This window comes from Epinephelus moara, chromosome 2 (assembly GCF_006386435.1).
Source record: "Epinephelus moara isolate mb chromosome 2, YSFRI_EMoa_1.0, whole genome shotgun sequence".
In the NCBI taxonomy this organism is placed as follows: domain Eukaryota; kingdom Metazoa; phylum Chordata; class Actinopteri; order Perciformes; family Serranidae; genus Epinephelus; species Epinephelus moara.
The window spans coordinates 14218835-14238248 of record NC_065507.1 but is presented as its reverse complement, the minus strand read 5'-3'; the positions used below and the strand labels follow the sequence as shown (position 1 = coordinate 14238248).

General features: G+C 42.8%; 2 protein-coding genes across 6 annotated transcripts in view; one reads left to right on the top strand and one right to left on the bottom strand.

Annotated features, from left to right (window-relative positions):
- The window catches only part of megf6 (multiple EGF like domains 6), a 76750-nt gene that overhangs the window by 35384 nt on the left and 21952 nt on the right, over positions 1 to 19414 (top strand). For all 5 annotated transcript variants that reach the window (XM_050070030.1, XM_050070021.1, XM_050070013.1 and 2 more), the window contains 13 exons: positions 1218 to 1340; positions 2303 to 2428; positions 2996 to 3118; positions 4021 to 4143; positions 5824 to 5961; positions 6066 to 6188; positions 6641 to 6763; positions 6849 to 7094; positions 7236 to 7364; positions 9945 to 10073; positions 11123 to 11251; positions 17887 to 18021; positions 18509 to 18643. In XM_050070030.1, coding sequence (XP_049925987.1) covers positions 1218 to 1340; positions 2303 to 2428; positions 2996 to 3118; positions 4021 to 4143; positions 5824 to 5961; positions 6066 to 6188; positions 6641 to 6763; positions 6849 to 7094; positions 7236 to 7364; positions 9945 to 10073; positions 11123 to 11251; positions 17887 to 18021; positions 18509 to 18643 — 1782 coding nt within the window. The remainder of the gene's footprint in view (positions 1 to 1217; positions 1341 to 2302; positions 2429 to 2995; positions 3119 to 4020; positions 4144 to 5823; positions 5962 to 6065; positions 6189 to 6640; positions 6764 to 6848; positions 7095 to 7235; positions 7365 to 9944; positions 10074 to 11122; positions 11252 to 17886; positions 18022 to 18508; positions 18644 to 19414) is intronic.
- Positions 11886 to 15630, bottom strand: LOC126406083 (EH domain-containing protein 2-like). The gene is made up of 6 exons (XM_050070234.1): positions 15317 to 15630; positions 15023 to 15199; positions 14756 to 14853; positions 13914 to 14326; positions 13384 to 13548; positions 11886 to 13286 (listed from the first exon to the last, which is right to left on the bottom strand). Exons 1-6 carry the CDS (start codon positions 15535 to 15537, stop codon positions 12720 to 12722), a joined length of 1641 nt encoding a protein of 546 aa, XP_049926191.1. The 5' UTR covers positions 15538 to 15630; the 3' UTR covers positions 11886 to 12719.

Below are 19414 nucleotides of genomic sequence, written 5' to 3'. Positions count from 1 at the left end.
TTTCAATGCTGCAATCGTACTATCAAATTCACAAAAACTCTGTCTGAATACATTGCTTTTCTTAATGGGTTCAGTTGACTATTTAATCTGCAATTTCCTATGACCTATATCCCAAACACACACCATGTGAAACTGTACGTGGGCAACTGTGCACTCAATGGGTATGGACTAGTTAAAAGAAATTTACAAAAAGGTGCCTCCTGCTGCGAAAACGCTTTCTGTGTGAACAAGGAGACACAATGAGACACAAATAAGACAGAAGTGCTGATGAACAGGGGTGTTGGTGGCTTAGTGGATAGGGCAGGCGCCCCATGTACAAGGCTGTTGCCGCAGCGGCCCGGGTTCGACCCCAGCCTGTGGCCCTTTGCTGCATGTCACTCCCTCTCTCTCTCACCCCATTCATGCTTAGCTGTCCTGTCAATTAAAGGCAAAAAAAAATATCTTTAAAAAAAAAAAGTGCTAATGAACAGTATGTTACCATAGCTTTCTCTGCTGTTGATGCGTAGAGCAGCCATCTTGGATTTTGAGGTCAAAATGGTGAGGTTGATCCAACTTTCCAATTTGGTTATCTGACTTTAGGAGGCATTCAAGTTGAAATTTCCAACTGGGACCTTTGAAACCTCTAGTGGGAATGGAACACACCAATATTTAAGTCTTAAACATGGCCTCTGCAAAAAATAAAACAGAAACTAAATTTGAGATCTGGTCAAAATTAAACAATTACATCTCTTTAAATCTGTAATAGTAAAAATGTGTTTTTCATTCTCTGCTATTTGGCTCGCTGCAGATGGAATGTTTAATTAGACCGCCTTAAAGTTGGATGTGAGATTTAACAAAGGATGCAATAAATGTCTTGTTTCTTAAATAACAGCTCAATTTAAGCTTCCACTCGTTTAAACATTATAATCCTACAATTGACCAAAGCTCTCAGTCTGTCGTTGTTCAACCAGGCAGAGAGGCCGTTTACATCGCCTTCTAATTATGCCATGTTCATGACTAGCATGCTTGTAAATGAAGTCCTTGACACACAGTCAGATGCAGACCGACATTTCTCACAAGTCTGATGTTTTAATGTCTGCTGAAGTGGTTCTTGTTATTGTGCAATCTTGTGGTTCATGGCAGCGCTCAGTTATGTGAAATAGTCGTTTTCCTAATGAGCATTTGTCTGTGCATGGTTATGAGTGTATGTATTTGTATGTGTATGTGTGCGTGTTTAGATCTTGATGAGTGCGAGGAGCTCAATGGAGGATGCCAGCAAACGTGTGTCAACACACCGGGCTCTTATCACTGTGAGTGCAGCGAAGGATTCCGCATGCATGCCGATGGTCGGACCTGCATTGGTAAGTATTAATCAGAAGTATTTATTGCACTTGCGGTAACCTTTTTTAAAGTCTTTCCACTCCTTCCCACACACTGTGTTATTCCCTCATTTATATCGCTGGATTTTTGCAAACATTTCCTCAGTGGTGGAGGAATAACAGATACAATGCAGTTTGAAAAGTATGCCTTTGTAGTTAGAGCCAGTTTCTCCTTAGAGTAATAGTTTGACAGTTCTTTCTAGCTGAGAGTTAGATGAAAAGATTGTCACCACTCTTATGTCCAGTATGTTTTATAAAGATTATAGAATATGAATGTATTAGAGCCACAACTACCAACTAGGGAAACAGGAAAGTATAAGACAGTGAAGTACTTTTCCCCCATTTTAGCACCATAAAACCTGTAAGTACGAGAAAATTTGCTACTTGCTGAAAATCAGTAATCCTCTGACGCTTGTGGTCTTATTTGTCATCCCTAATACTCCCGTTTTTTTGACTGCAGCTTTGTGGTAAAGGGTAGGGAGCGAGGCAGAGGGACAGCTAATTGTGTCTGTTGAAGTCATCAATGTTAAAAGCCAGCCGTTCTCTCCGTTTTACAACCCGTCTGTGTCATCATGTCTGTGTTTAGAGCACCCAGAAGGCACACGGCTGATATTCATATTTGGCACATCATTAAATCACAGGAGTAATGGGATGGAAAGATCATTATGAAGTAACCAGGGGTACCCATTGGGCCCGGCTTGGATATCATTTTCCAGTTTCCAGCCTTTACCCAAGAGTTTTCCGTAATTACACGGCTGCAGAGTTTGAAGTGTGAAAGCCATTTTAGATTGCCAACAAATTCAGTTGTACCTGTCGTCCCATGCGAGTTCAGATTTTAAAGATCCTATTAATGGTCATCCATAAATTCTGTAATCATTTACCAGAGCTGATGGGTGTTTATGCTCATTTATCGTGTGTGTTTCTGTGTCTGTTTTCATTTGAAGCCGTGAACTCTTGCTCTGTACTGAATGGCGGGTGTGAGCACAAGTGTGTGGACATGGGGAACAATCACTACAAATGTGAATGTCGGAAGAACTACCAGCTGAAGAGAGATGGGAGACACTGTGAACGTAAGATATGAGATATTTTCATAATAAAAAACTGCTGTACACACAGAGTTCATTAGAGGAGGTTATCTTTGTGATATCAGTTTCGGATTTTGTGGCTACTGCTGTTGTGCAAGGTAGGAAGGAAAGGAATTTGAGAAGGAGCTTTAGAAACAGTCACTGTACAGTAAAAAGCAGGGATTCGGATTTCTCCTCCTGGGTTTTAAAATGTTGTTGTTAGTTTTACGAGGGATCTTTCACATATCATAATGGGACTCTCTATTGTGCTGTTTCTGAATAAGACGCTTCACGTGCAGCAGTCAAACTTGAACGTTAATCTTGAGTTAGGATATCCTTGCTCATGAACCCACCGGCAAGGTCAGAGGATCACCTGCTGGGCTGACCTGGCTTTGTCTTTGTATACGTGTGTGTGTGTGTGTGTGTGTGTGTGTGTGTGTGTGTGTCTCTCTCTCTGTCTGTTTGTGTGCGTCAGTGATGNAGAGGATCACCTGCTGGGCTGACCTGGCTTTGTCTTTGTATACGTGTGTGTGTGTGTGTGTCTCTCTCTCTCTGTCTGTTTGTGTGCGTCAGTGATGGACCCCTGTGAGGACAGGAATGGAGGCTGCGCCCAGCTGTGTCTTTCAGAAGGCAGCCGGGTTCACTGCAGCTGCCGACCTGGTTTTACACTGGCTGGAGATGGCAAGAACTGTAAAGGTGAGAAATCACACACACACACACATACCTACATATACACTATACACTACACAAAAAATTTGAGAGCGGATATGAAACAAGCTCAAAAATACCTTTCCCTGGAATCTGCTACACTTCAGGAGAATGACATTTATGATTTTTTCCATAAGTTACAGCCGCACTAAACCTCCACTTAAAGTAAATCTGCACTACAGCACACTCTTATTGATTTAAAAGTCTGATGTTGGAAACTGTTCTCACTAACATTTCTCCCGCTCCACCTATGGAGGAAAGGAGAAGCCAGAGAAATCTGAGACCTGACAGAGCCTTCCTGCTGGAGGAAGTATTTGCTACATTGTTTGGAAATCCTCCACACATCCAGATATTTTTTCTTTACGGGAGCATAGTTTGTAATGCTCAGTTAACAGTGTGACAGTATGTGTGTGGTTCATTAACCTCAAGTGTTGGAGACACGGCTCCAAACAAAGGCTTTTTTTAAGTTTCTCTCACTCAATCTCAGCGACTTAACAAGCACCACGACCTGACCCTGAAGAACCTGAGACCCTTGACATTTGTAGCTGTGTGTGCATGTGTGTGTGTGGGCGCTCTAAGTGTATGAACTATTTGTCAGTGCATGTGTGTTTCAAAAACTGTGTGTTACTGCAGTATGAACGATAATAACCCAGCCTTCCTGGTCCTGAGAGTAAACTGCTATTTAGCCAACAGTGTTAGGTTACTTACTCTATGAATGGAGGAAACAAGACATATATCTTCTCTTAAATGCTCTGGACTATGTCTCAATATGACCTGGAAATATATACTCGTGTTTTGCACATTTGTAAAACAGATAGATCTTTGAATTGAATTGTTGACCATCATGACTTTGGGATTTTTCTTTTTCTTTTTGTGTGTGTCTCCTGTAGACATTGATGAGTGCAGTTCAGGCCACGCCAAGTGTTCCCATGGATGTGTCAACATGCTGGGCTCCTTCAGCTGCGTGTGTCATCCGGGCTTTGAGCTTGGTGCTGACGGCAAACAGTGCTACCGTAAGTAAAGACGGTAGAAACGAACATCATCTCACTTGTCATCTTTGTGCAAAATATACCCGTGTGTATTAGAGCTTAGATCAGGCCCAAAAAATCCAGCCCGACCCCACCCGAGCCCGTGCATCTTCTGTCCGAGCCCAGCCCGGCCCGTCCCTTTAACTGTAATCATGAGCCCGAGCCCGGTTTAAACCCAACATTTTTTTAAGGATACAAACGTGGACATTGAAGGCTGACTCTCGTCTTTCTTTCCATGGCAACCCTTCGTCATGTGCCTCTTAAGTGTCGAGGTCCCCGTCTTTTTGCTGTCATATACTAGCATCGTGCTGCATTTGGAACACTCAACCAAGCCGACACACATGTTGTCACCGTCGACAACTCACATGTGTACGGCCCCATCCCCCAGGTGTGATAAGTAGTTGGTTCCATAGCCTAGGTCTATTATGAGGAGCCTGACGGATCCGGGTCGGGTTTGGGCTCGGGCAGAGAATCTAAGCTCTAGTGTGTATTTAGTTTCTTGCATACTGCCTCTTTAATGTGTCTGATGTATAGTGATTTGTTACCCACAGATAGACCTGGATGGAGCAGGCTCTTTAAAAGGGACAGTTCACCCCAAAATCAAAAATACATATTTTTCCTCTTACCTGTAGTGCTATTTATCAGTCTAGATTGTTTTGGTGTGAGTTGCTGAGTGTTGGATGTATCGGCCATAGAGATGTCTGCCCTCTCTCAAATATGCGTACATCTACTACTAGCTCACCTAGCACCACTGAGCTAGCTAACATTATAGCCTAACTGACGAGGATGCCATTAATGTTTAGATCTTGAGCTGTCATTAGCAGGAGGCTCTTGTCCATGAGTAGATTCACACTTGCTTCTGCACAGTGATGCAGTTGGCAGATGTAGTTTGGTAGAAAGAAAATAATCTTAAATGCTATATCGTAGGCAACTGGACTAGCTAGAGTTTCTTGAAGACATTTCATTTCTCATCCAAGAGGCTTCTTCAGTTCTAACGGACTGGTCGGGTGTCGCAGGCTTTAAACCCTTTGTTGGCATTTGAGCACCACAAGCCGAGTGCCATCTAGTTCCACTATATTGCAGAGAAGGAAGACATCTCTACGTCCTATATTCCAATACTTCGCAACTCACACCAAAACAATCTAGATTGATAAGTAGCACTACAGTTAAAAGGAAAAATACCGTATGTATTTTTGATTGGGTAATGAAATGTCCCTTTAAGGTAAACATTCTCGAATGATGGTTTGTTGAATGGTTGCAAAAGGAAGACAGAAGTTTGACAGAAATATCACATTACCTGTAAGCTGCCCTCTCACTTAAATGCATGCTTGCTGTGCGTGCATTTTCCTGTCCTTTGAAACATGAAGAGTTTTAAGGAAACATATGGGATGGCAATGATAATAACACATCGAATACAATGAAAATGTCAGTTCTAAATTCATGGCAGTGACATCAGTGGATAAGTACACTTGAAAAGCTGGAAGAACTTAACCTTTCTAATTCCATTGTAATGTCGACTGTATCTGTCCTGAGGAATGGATTCTTTGTTCTGCTCATCTGCAGCTGGGACAAACAAAAAGTAGACGTCATAAATGCCCCCTAACATCCTTTTGTCTTAGCTGTGGTTGTGCACTTAAATTGTGGTTTTGGTCCTCTCTCCTTCAGGCATCGAGATGGAGATCGTCAACAGCTGTGAGAAGAACAATGGAGGTTGCTCTCATCACTGCGAGCACACCACCAATGGCCCGTTGTGCTCCTGCAACCACGGCTACCACCTGGACTGGGACAGGAAGACCTGTGTAGGTAAGAACTTCTCCTCTTCTTCTTCTGAGTCTAGTTCTCCGTCTTTGTTTTTCTTTTCCTCTTCATTCATTTTCATTCCCGTTGTGACTGCGTACCTTCCTCAGATACTGATGAGTGTGTCAGTGGGGAGTCCTGCTGCCGTCACTTCTGCAGAAACTACCCGGGCGGCTATGAGTGCAGCTGCAGAGCTGGCCACAGACTGAAGCCAGACGGCTGTGGCTGCGATGGTAAGAGTGCTAGATTGTTAGCAGTTTATCCAGTCTGGTGCCTTTTACTGTTTTTCTGTGTTGTGGCACAGTTGTGCAGGACACAAATTTCCAGTGGTCACTTTCAAACTGATTGCTCAGAAATTAAGCTTTTCAAGGCCATTTTAGAGCTGAAAACAAAACATTTTGATCTCTAAGGAGAAAACTTTATACAGTCCAGAGGAGCTGCCAGATGGATGGAAGAAATGAAATCAAATGAAATCAAATGAACACTCTGAAGTAAAGCAGAAGAAACTGACTGGAAAACAATTACAAAGCCCACCTGTCTTGACCTGTCTGCCATTGAAAGTATGCATCACCAGTAACACCCTGTTGTGTGCAGCCTGCATCCAATGGCTATGGCTTTATTTGAGTTTTGCTGTCATTACCTTTCATTCTCTTAGCTGTGCATTTTTTATGTGTTCCTCTGTTAGACATCGATGAGTGCGTAGCAGATATTTCGGGCTGTGAACACCACTGTGTCAACACCCTGGGAACATACGAGTGTTTTTGTGAACTGGGCTACCGCTTGGATCAGGACCAGCACTCCTGCATTTGTGAGTGACATTTGTGTAATAATAATTACAGGCGTTTCAGCTGTCTGACATCATTTGACTCTAACTTTGCTCTCTGTAATTTTAGCTCTGTATGGCAGAGAGCTGGAAGAGGAAGGCGAAGAGGAGGGAGAAGAGGACGAGCAGCTGGAGGTCCACAGATTACCAGACCTGCTGTTCCGCAAGGCTCCTCAGCTCCTGCAGTACACAGCAGCCCTGCACTCCCACTATGATAGCGATGGTGATGATGATAGTGGTGGTGGTGGTGACAGTGAGAAAGAATTAGAGATCCAGAGGGAGCGTCGAGGAGAGCTCAGACTGGACAGCAGCATAGGTACGGTAAAAAGTGTGTGATGACAAAGAGATGTATGGCTGGCGAGGGATCAGATGGATATTATTTTATTGTTTCATTAAATCTTCAGACCAGGAAGTTATGAAAAGAAAACGTATTTTTCGACTGCTATTTCTTTTTCAGTTTGTCTAGATGGCTCGTTTGGGGACGACTGCACTGTGAGCTGCGGAGACTGTGTGAATGGAGTGTGTAGTGAAAACAGAGACCAGTGTGAATGTTCGGCTGGTTGGACTGGGACCATCTGCAATGAGAGTAAGTATATTTAGTAGGACATTCTGCAGTTACTTTTTTGGATTGTGTGTTAGAACACTTAGCACAAGTGCTGAGTGGATTAAACTCATGCACATGCACCATGACGTCACCCCTTGGTTTGTGGACTCCCAATTTGAAATGATTTTTTTGGCCATTGCCATCTTTGATTTTTGGAGTCAGAAGTGACCGTATTTGGATGAGAGGGTGAAGCTAACCCGTGGAGCGTGAAGCTACACCCTAAGGCTAGCTGCTTGCTTGGTAGCATGATGCATTTACAGCTATGGTTAACTGTGCTAATGCTAATTTTTACTACCGAAAAGCAGTCTTGAAACCATTAAAAACAAAATGTACTTACTAGGGGTGGGAATCACCACAGGATCCACAATATGATATTATCACGATACAACGTTGTTGTGATTTTAAATATGGTGCGATATGCTGAGTATTGCAATAAAATATACTACAACTTATTACCTTTTTTCAACTGTAAATTATGTCCTCAAAGGAAAACTTTGTCAACATCAGTTTTATCCAATGAGGTCTGTTCATCTCACCTCAGCCATTTTTTTGCAGCTGCAAAATGTATCTATTGGACTGAAAAAGCAGTTGATTATATTATTCAAGGAGGCTACTAAAAGTTTAATTTGTATTTGCAATATAATTAGTTTATATAATTGTAAAAAATCGATATTTAGCACTGTGTCACGATGTGATATTGCCACTAAAAGTATGCTGTATAGACTTTTTTCCCCACACTCTCCAGTACTTACTGGAGAAAGTGAATATCCGACCACTTAGAGTGTATTTTAGTACATTTAGTACAGCCAAACACTGAACCAGACTTTTTTAAACCATCGAAATGTTGTTATTAACTTTCATGAACTGAAAACACTCTGAAATAGCAACAGCTACGAGTGTGCTCAGTGAATCTGGGATTATGCTGAGGTTACGTTTCCCAAACAATGTGTCGCTGTGGTAGCAACTTGCTAACAGACGACACCCACCTGTCACTTAAAGCGGCCTGCCCTTAATTATGTATAATTTAAAGCCTTAATAATATTTTAAAAAGCTAGTTACATTAAAATTCACCTCCTTTACAGTTGTCATGAACTGGGAAATAAGCCATAGAGACCAGAACTGTTTTTTGTACCAGGCTGCTTCAGATATTGTCACATTCTTTTTTTTTTTAAATGTTTGGGCACCTGAATAATTTATATTTAATATTTTGTTGAATGTAAAACAAATAAATGAAAAGTAATGAATATCTGGCCCTGACATATGCACAGATGGCAGACCTAAAATTAATAATTTATGTCCTGATCATATACATGATAAGTGGGTCATTTTAATTGTACAGTACACACACACACACACACACACACACAACCTGGCTTTCCCCCAAAGGTCTATTTGAACGACCCATAGCAATGTGGTCGAGTTTTACAGAGATGAGATAGCTCCCTGTGTGCATCGATCGAGGGCCATGTATCAAAACCTGTCGGCTCCTCTGTGTGGGAGGCTGGGTTGTTTATGGGCTCCAGAACACAAGAGCACCGGGGGAATCAATCTGTCTGCTACTGGAGCGAGGCCAGGGCCCACAGCAAGAGCACAGCCCGAGGCCAAGGATGTCCACTACTGGGTTAGAAAGCAAGGCTCCATTGTTCCCATCCAGCTCCATGATTAATGGCTGTCTTTGGTCTGAACCTGAGTCAGGCTGGTAATCATGAGAGCGGAGACACATGGGACAAGTCCATTAGAAGCAATATGTCACTTTTAGAAACAAGCTCCTGAGGTGGCAGCGTTTAGATGCACACCCTGGAGGTGATGGGCCAAAACATGGGTAGCATTTTCAGATGGAGAAGATCAGCAATATTAATGCCTGAGGCAAAGACAAGGAATTCTTACAGTGGGCAGTAACACAGTGGACTATGAGGTGGAGTAGGGGCATTGATCAAAAGAATTTAGGACCTTCTGTTGCCTTAAGTAAACTATTTTACAACTTTGGCTTGGCAACTTGTTAGCTTTTTGTATTGCTGGTGGAGAAATAAGAATATTTTTGTGCTATTTAAACGGCTGTTGCCTCAACGTGCCTTAAGACCCGTCCTGCTCCTTCATTTATATATATCCACTGTAATGTATTTTCAGTGTCTGTGATGCCGTTACCTCCATAGATCATTCGAAACTGGCTTATCTTCCCGTGGAGTGATGTAAAACTGCTGTGAAGAAAGTGTGACATGGAATTTAAGCAGACTTTCACTTGATGGATTGTAACACTTTAGCACATCTTAAACAGCCAGCTGGCCCATGTTATAATTGCTAACAAGGCCAGAGGGATTAAGCGTGTCAGGAGGGCACACACCATGGGGGGAGACAGGATGGAAGGTGGACGTGTTGATGGACTGCATACCCCTTTCTTTGTCTGCTTTTTCTTTCTCCTCTCCTATATAGGAGTCTGTTTCAGTGTCAGAGGGATTTCCCACAGTGTGATTCATGAAGTCATAATGCAATGTAATGTTAAGGTGTCAGTGCTTGTTCCACGTGCTTACCTCTCCCCCCCCCCCTCTGCCTTTCTCTCTCCAGCTTGTCCACAGGGGACCTATGGGCAGGCCTGTAACAGCCTGTGTCGTTGTCAGAATGGAGGCTCGTGTGACCCTGTGACTGGGAAGTGTTTGTGCCCCCCTGGGATACAGGGCCGGCTCTGCGAGGATGGTTTGTATACACACATTCCTACAGACACACACAGGTGTTAATACGACAACCAGGCACTAAGGCCACGTTTACACTGCAAGCCTTAGTGCTCTATTTGAAATTATTGCTCGGATCTGATTTTTTTTTTTAGACTGTTCACAATTTTTTTTTAAACATGGCCAATATCATATTCCAGTGTGGAGTGGCCACAGTCCAAAAACATCACGCATAGCAAGCTGTGCCACGGAAGTAAACACGGAGGCCAGCATTTACAGTTTCATTTATAAGCTGATATGAAGTGGAAGCCAGCAAATTTATGAGCAGAAGATTAGGATGGGAATGAGGAGAAAGACAGCCATTTTTAAGTTATTGTCTTTTTAAAGAGCCATGACTGCTACTGGTGTGTGTGGATGCAGAATCGGATCTAGGAGAGGTGGTATTGTGAAATGAATCGCTTCACTGAAACAGATTTCATCCCAAATTTCAGGATGTCAAGGGCAACTTAAACTACATCTATCTGCGCCTCTCAACAAGATTCTCACTGCAAGTCACTCAGTGATGTAAAAATCACATGAATTTCCGATATGACTATTCAAACTAAGGTTGCATTGCCTAAAATCAGACCTGTATCTGATTAAATATTACATATGAAAATGGCCCAAATCAGAATTGAAAAGCTTAGATTCCATGTGATTCGTGCTGTTCACACTGTTGTTAAAGAAAAAAAAAAAATACAGATCCAAGTGACATGAGCACAAAAATCTAATTTTAGCCACTTTTGCTTGCAATCTGAACGTAGCCTAAATTGTTGGTCCCGGACATTTTTGCTTGTGACCGCTTTAATATGAAAAAAATGAAGCTCCTTATGATTCTGTCAAAGGGTTGTACGTCTGTAACTTGTGCACAGCTGAATAGAGCAGTGATTTTATCGTCCAAAATTGTTTTATTGGAATAGTTTTCACATGTCTGAAAGGATAAAATCACAGTATTTCTAAATTCATCCTGTAACTCATTATCACAGTGGAGCTTATTTCATACAAGTGCTGAAGTGGCTTTATTCATATTTACAGGTTGTCCAAGGGGTTATTTCGGGAGGTTCTGCAGAAGAAAGTGCAACTGTCCCAACAACGGACACTGTCATCGTCTGTATGGAGGCTGCCTGTGCTCTCCGGGACTATATGGCCGCTTTTGCCATCTGCGTGAGTACTAGAGGCTGACATCTTTTCGGGAGTCCCGCGGGTCACGTGATTCCCGTGGGATCCCCACAGGATGGGAATCAGTTTCAGTGTTCGTCACGTGATTGGGACGGGATGGGAAAAAAAATCAACGGGAGCGGGCGGGACAGTCATAACAATAGTCAAGTTTTTATAAAGTAGTTGAAACTAACTCCACCTCCAGCAGCTACAACAGTAACATGCTGCTCTAACACTGATGCTTCAGTATTAATAATCTAATGATGTCATATATAATAATATCAGTCAGAGGAACCAAACACTACTGTTACTGCAATACTTAAACTACATTTTTCTCTCGCTCTCTTGTTGTCTGACCACATCAGAAATCAAATGTGTTTGTCATTCTGAACAGCTTCAAGGTGGAGTGAATGTAAAAATAATTAGGCAATAAACATCAAAACACAACATTAGATGTCATAGTTTATTGCTAAATTGCACAAATGTGTCTGTTTTATTCATTGTTTTTTTTTTTTTTTTATACCAGTAGGTGTTTTATGTCATGTATGTTTTTTATTGTCTTCTTTTTTTATTTTATTTTTTTTTTTAAAGATATTTTTTGGGCATTTTTGCCTTTAATCGATAGGAAAGCTGAGTGTGAAAGGGGGGGAGAGAGAGAGGGGGGATGACATGCAGCAAAGGGCCACAGGCTGGAGTCGAACCCGGGCCACTGCGGCAACAGCCTTATACATGGGGCGCCTGCTCTATCCACTAAGCCACTGACGGCCCCTTTTATTGTCTTCTTTTGCACTGCGTGGGCTGAGCACCCATAATTTCGTTGTACCCTGTACAATGACAATAAAGTCTATTCTATTCTATTCTATATTTGGGTTTATATTCAACTAAGGTAGGCATCGTGTGATCCATGTACTGTTGTTTTTTTTTAGTTTTTTTTTTACTGTAACTGAAACACAACACGGGAGCGGGATGGGACAGGAGTCATTCTTGTGGGATTGGGACGGGATGGGACTATTTTTGTGGGAGTGGGATGGGACAGGACTGAAAATCCACTCCCGTGTCACCCTCTAGTGAGACCCACTTGACCTCATGATAATGGTGATGCTGATGATTCTACTACTTTAGACAATGAAATAATGTTGGCTAGTCATCTTTACAAGTTTAATATCATTGATTAAAAAATACATTCGGGTAATGTGAGAAATTCCAACTATTGCTGCTTTACTTTTCTTAGTCTCACAGATATTTGACTGAGTGCAGATGTAAATTGTGGGATATGCTGTGAAAATGAGCAGTTACCAAAACCATCAATGGTGATCTTTAGGTTTTAGCGTCACAGTGATTAGCGTATAAATGGATAACACCTTCTCAGGTTCATGAACAGGCACTGTACATTTTGTTAGTTTTTATAAACAACAAACTGCTACTACTGGATTAGAAATTATGTACAAATAATGTGCACAGAGCCTCAACTTCCTCATATTTGCTCCTCATCGCTGGCTGTACTTAGCCGTTTCGACGGTGGTACCAGGTGAGACGGCAGCTCTCGTGGGAGCCAGTGTCCCTCCAGTTTTCCCTCAATAAGGTGGACCGCCAGAGCGAACTCCTCATTGTCCAGCATGCCGTCCCCATCCACATCAGACAGCCTCCAGATGTGAGCAAGCACAGAGTTTGGCAGAAGCGTGGTCGTCATCCACTCTTTGACTTTGGTGCCGCTCAGTTTGCCGTCACTTGGACTGAGGTTGTAGAAAATCTCGTCGTACTTTGGCTTGTACTTCTCCACGGCCCACTCATCGAAATCTGCCTCACTGCTCTCGTCGTCCCTTTTGAGTTCCTTGAAAGGATCTCTCCTGTAATGCTCAGGCTTGAATGTTCCCAGAAATTCACCATCCAGCACACCAGGGAGGGATTTCTTCCGCTGTTCTTGGTGTTGAAGCAAAGGCACCAAGTTTGCTATGTCAGTGGTCAGGAGTTTGTCCAGGGAGGCCATCAGACTTGGTTTCAGTGTCTTGAACTTTGAGAAATCTTGACCCAGGAGTTTCTCCTGAAAAGGTATGCAAATCACATGTAAGCTCACAGGATATTATACATAAATTTGGAAAATAAGCTATTCAAAAGGCAATCAAAAAGTAACGTTTGACCTGCATCTTGGTGCAGTCGGGGAAGTCTCCAGCTGGGACTCGATGCTGTTGCTGGATCTTGGTGAAAATCACAGGAAGCTGGTAAATCAGATTGTGCTTCTTGCTTTCTTTGCAAAAAATGGTTGGCATCTCTTGCTTCAGGTAGCTGATTATGTGGGCATGAGCCTGAGAGGAAGGGAGAGAAAAATCACCATATCAGTGCATCTCATTTTGTAAATATTTACCTAAAGCATGGGTTGTAATTGTAAAACAGATGGACGACATGACAGCTCCCCAAAAGTGAAGCTAAAACAAAAAAGAGTCAGTTTTGCTCGCGATCAGTAGCGCTGCTCGCAATTGGTCGGATGGTGGGAATTCGGTACCCTGGAGATCACTACTGTGCAGACTCCAAATGATGTCATCAGCGTGAGATAGGAGTGGCCATATCTGGAAAATTTGGCGTCGTTTTTGTGTAGTGAGGGGAAGTAAAGATTCATTGTCCATCTTTATATACAGTCATTGGCTGGAATTGAACATATAAGACTTCTTACCCTGACTAAGCGTGCCCTCTTCACCAGGTCATTCAGCTTGCGTACTGCAGCATTGCGCGGCAGGTTCCTTATGTCAGCCAAAAGATCCTCCTCCTCCAGCTCTATCAGCTGGTAGTGGTCACACATCTGCCTTGGCTCTGACCAGAAAGATCCGATGTAAACCCGCAGGATCTCGGGGGTTCGAAACACTTTCCCCAGCGACCACATGAGGGCACCGTACACTCTCATGAGCTGCTGCGAGTCCACTCTGTCAGCCTTGTTGAGAACCACACGCAGCTTGTCCTCGTGGCCACACAGGGCCCCAAAGGCCCGAGTGAGCTCATCAGAGAACTCTAGTTTATGTGCATCAAACAGCAGGATGATTCGATCCACACGCTCTGCAAACCAGCGCAGCACTGCTGGGAAGTCGTAGCCTGGGGACAAGGAACGAAAACACAGGGTTTTCATTAAGGCTGTATGTAATGGGGCAAGCCTCAGTGCCTCAACACCTAGAGGAAAATGTAACACCCCAGTGGGCCGCACTGGTTGCAAGCCATGTGAGTTACACCCATAGATTAATGCGTTCATAAAACAAAGCAAAGGCTGCACGGTTACTTACTGCTCGTCTCCTCCCAACTCAGTCATATTGCTTTCATCTGCTGTGTGTCTGACTTCCAGAGTTTGAATTATGTTGGGCTGAAATATTCCTGCTTTATTGCATCAACTATGTCTCTTACCAGGAATTTAAATCTTCCTGACAGCAGCAATCCTTTCCAACTGTCTAAAATCGAATATATGGACGTAAAGACCCATTAAGTCCTCCTGACGTTGCAAAGGAAATTAGAAAAGGCATTCTGTCTCACCTCGACTCAGTTTTCTTTTAGCAGCAGTTAAGATGCCCGGTGTGTCAATAATGCTGATGCTCTCAAGGACTTTATTTGGCAGCTGAACGCACTGGAACCTGCAAAGAAAACATTAAGCATTAAAAAACTCCTAAAATCTTTTATGCTGATGAAGGCAAAACACTGGCAAAAATCCTCAGCTATTCCCAAGTAAAAGGAAAAAAAGGCGTACACCTCCCCTCCCCCTCTCTCTGTCTTCTTTCCTCTCTGTATGTTGAGTCCTATCACCTGTTCAGGAAAGCGTTCCCAAAAGGGTCGAGGTTGCGGAAGGGCTTTTTGGGATCCACTGTGAGGGCATTGCCAGGGATGATTCCCTCCACCTCTCCATACATGAGGGCAGTGAAGCAGTCGGTGGTTGGCTCTGGCCCAACTCTGCTACCAGGGAAATCTTGTTCTATGAGATACCTGAAGTCCAAACCACCATTAACAACATTATAACCCCCGAACACATCGGTACGATACATTCAGCAGAATACATGCACAAAACTGCAGTTTTAAAAGTGCACAAAGTTTGGAAAGTACCTGATAAAAGTTGTCTTTCCTGTTGAGTACTGTCCCATCACCAGGACCATTGGTTTGTTGTCAAACTCAGCGTCCTCATAGCTCGGCGAATGAAAGTGATGGAAAGAATAGTACTTCTCTATCGGCAGCAGCCTCTTAAAGTAAAGATTCTTCAGCTCCTCTGTCACCACACTGACGTCCCCCAGTGTTTTAGGGTTGCTCCTAAACCTCCGGAAAGACATAGCAATGAATTTCTGCTCTTAATTTCTCAGTGTGGAAGCTGCTCACTCTTCTAAGACCAAACCGAATGATGGAAGAATGTGAACAAGGAATATTATCAGATTCCCACAGCTGTCTGCTCCATCCTGCAGCGGGACATTGAGAGGGTGGAGAGGGTGTAACCAGAGCCTGCAGCTGCACCTAACATAAAGCCAGTGTCGAGAGGGACAGGGTGGAGCAGAGTTCAGTCTTTTCTGTTGCTGAGAAGGGAGAATCTTGGCAAAAATCATGCAGATTGTTCTGAGTGATGATGTGGCAGTGCTTCAGTTTTAAGTCTCTTACGTAACACTCTTCATCTATTTGTCCAGTGCTTATGTTGATATGATAAAGTTTACTGAAAACTACAGACAACACAGCAAACTTTGCAGGAAATAGCTTTCCTAAACAGTCAGCCTGATCTCAAATTACAGTTGTAATTACACACTAGGATGAACGGTGCATCACCATTTTTTTATGAAGCTCTATAAATCAAGTGAAGTAGGAGGCAGTGGTCACATGACTTAAACTTGCAAGTCTAATGTTGTGATAACATGGTAGCTGGGTGTGTTCGTTTGGCTCATGCTAAAGTGTAATCTGATAGTACAGAAGGTTTCATTTCAACATTCTTTTCTTAATGAACTATCGACACCCTGACTTTACCAAACAAGCACTGCTATGAGAATTTGTTTTTCTTTGCTTAAACTGTAGTGCAATAATACTGTAGGTTGTGCAGCTTGCTATTCATGGGTGTGTGTATAATTCACACAGTATATTTTGGTACTATATCATACACAGTGATGAAAGACGAGAAGAAAAGAGAGAAGAGATCCTTTAAATAAGTGAAAGTAGCAATACCACAGTGTATACGTACTATGTTACAAGTAAAACTCCTGCACTCAAAACTTCAATTTACTCAAAGGATCAAAAGTAAAAGTACTCATTGTGCAAGAAAATGTTCCCTTTCAGTGTTTCACCATTATATGTGAAGTTTTTGGATAGATATGACTGTGGAATTAATGTGTATATTGCATTTTACTGCTGCATATGTTTAAAGGGATAGTGCACCCAAAAATGAAAATTCAGCCATTATCTACTCACCCATATGCCGAGGGAGGCTCAGGAGTCCTCACGTCACTTGCGGAGATCCAAGGGGAGAGGGGGTAGCAACACAACTCCACCTAATGGAGGCTTATGGTGCCCCAGATTCAAACGTCCAAAAACGCATAATTGAAACCACAAAATATCTCCATACTGCTCGTCCATAGTGATCCAAGTGTCCTGAAGCCATGACATAAAAAGTTGTTTGGAAAAACGTCATCTGAACTCTGTTTTTAGCCTCATTGTAGCCTGCAGCTCTAACTGCCTCTCTGTGCACTGCGCTCACGTGTGCACGCTTGCGCGAGACCATGAGACATGGGCACCGCGTTCATGTGTGTTCACGTGCTTTCGCTGGTCTTGCGCTGCAAGCACACAGTGCACAGAGAGACAGTCAGAGCTGCAGGCTACAATGAGGCTAAAAACAGAGTTGAAATGACGTTTTTCCAAACAACTTTTTATGTCGGGGCTTTAGGACGAGCAATATGGAGATATTTTGTGGTTTCAATTATGTGCTTTTGGACGTTTGAATCTGGGGCGCCGTAAGCCTCCATTAGGTGGAGTTGTGTTGCTACCCCCTCTCCCCTTGGATCTCCGCAAGTGATGTGAAGACTCTAAAACTTCACCTGAGCCTCCATCGGCATATGGGTGAGTAGATAATGGCTGAATTTTCATTTTTGGGTGCACTATCCCTTTAAGATTGTGCTAATTTAACTCCTTTATTCACGGTTGGGTAGTTTAATCTACAGCAGTGCATCACATTCCTTATGATCATATGTTTGAAGCGTTGCTATCATATAAGACCCACGTATCTCTAAAAAGTCAACTTTTCATGGTTTTTAACTGGTTTATTTAACTTAAGAAAAGGGAACATTTTCTTAAACCATAAAGAAACACTTCATCCTTCAGAAATATTTAAATCCAAAACCACCATATTTGGAGATACATTATTTTTACTGTACAGGAAGTGTATGAAAGATTGTATTCTTAAAACCAGCAAGTAAAAATATTGTTCTGAGGAGAAAAATTGCCCCTGAGATATCATGATGTGTAAGTATAGCGTTACATAGAATGGGAATACACATGTATGTACAAGTACCTTGATTTTGTACTTAAGATACTCAAGTAAATGTACAGTAGTGACATCTAACAGCTGATCATACAAACCATCCATTGCTCTACATCAACCTAATTCATGCTTTTTCTCTGTTTTCAAACTGATCTCGTCCGCCTTACAGCATGTCCCAGGTGGACGCACGGCGCAGGCTGTTCCAAGGAATGTGACTGTGTTCAAGAACATTCCACTGGCTGTGACCCCAAAACAGGGAGCTGTTTCTGTAAGGCCGCATACCACGGCCCACAGTGTGAGAAAGGTATCAGCACTCCACTAAACATCCAACTCATTTATTCAATTACAGCCTCAGCTGCAGCTTCAAATCCTAAGAAATGGTTAAGATTTGCGTTGAGTTGCAGTTTATCCACACGTGTAACATTTCAAGTTAACTGCCTGACATGTACTTCTCAACCTCAAGTTGATTTAGTTTGACTGTGTCAGGCATTTCACAGCTTCAAACATAAAGATCCAAGTGTATTTAGTTGTGCAGTAATAGGATACACTTGGAGCTATGCTGCTTCCTTGCAATGCAGTTTTGATGTAATGGTCTATAATGGAAAAAAAGTTTAAGTAGTTGCTGTGATTGCTCTCAGTGATCACAGAATCAAGTCAGTCGCAGGGTAAGATCTTAATAACCTTCTGAAGGAAGTTGCTTATGTAGCTTCACAATATGTTTGGGAATGTCCTTTGAGGTTGTCTGTTAATCTCTCCACGCTGGTTGTGTATGTGTTTATGTCCCACTGTAGAATGTGAGCACGGCTTCTTTGGTGCAGACTGTGAGCAGCCATGTGACTGTCCAGGTGGAGGGTCATGTGACCCCAGGACTGGAGAGTGCAGGCCGCGATGTCCTGCAGGCCTTCATGGAGATAAATGTCAGCTGGGTGAGACAAAAGGACAAAAAGCTGCTTTAATGCAAAGAAAAGGCACTGTGCATCAGACTGTACATGTGTTAAAGGGACAGTTTATCCTGGTGTAATCAAACAAGATTGTTTTGTTGTGATGGTGAGTATTGGAGATATCAGAACAATTTTCTTTTTACTAAACTACACCCACCATCAGTATCACTACACAGAATAGGGCATACTTCAAGTGCAGATTTAGTCCACTAAACAAGCTTTTTTTCCACAAAGACCGCCTCATATCGTTAGGATAAATGTCAGAGAACATATAGAAATGACATGTAAACGTGTTGTCTTACCTTACCAGTGTGCTGCCATGTTTGTTTACCATTTAGCTCTGCTTTCCAAAGTGCGGCCGAAATATCGCGAGCACAAGCAGCGATCTCATACCGTGCCTGAAATCTCGCGAGCTCTAGATAAAGCCCAGCTGGATACTACTCCAGGTGGAGGTGTCTCGTCCGCGGTCACATCCAGACCTTGAAAATAAGGCTGCAACCATTCCTGTCCCATTCCTTGCAACAGAGGCATTCCTCTTCTGTGGGCACTGGGGCACAGCATTCACAGGTACACCACCAATCTCCAGAGCTACGCAGCCTTGCAGCAGCCATTCCTCCTCTCTCGTCCTCTACCTGTTGCGCCTCTCTCTCTCTCCTCCTCCGTTCTTCAATTTCACGAAGCTCTTCGTCAGTGCATTCTGGCTCAAATAAATAAGGGCGGCCATCAAACTCTGCAAAATCAAATTCCTCCTCCACA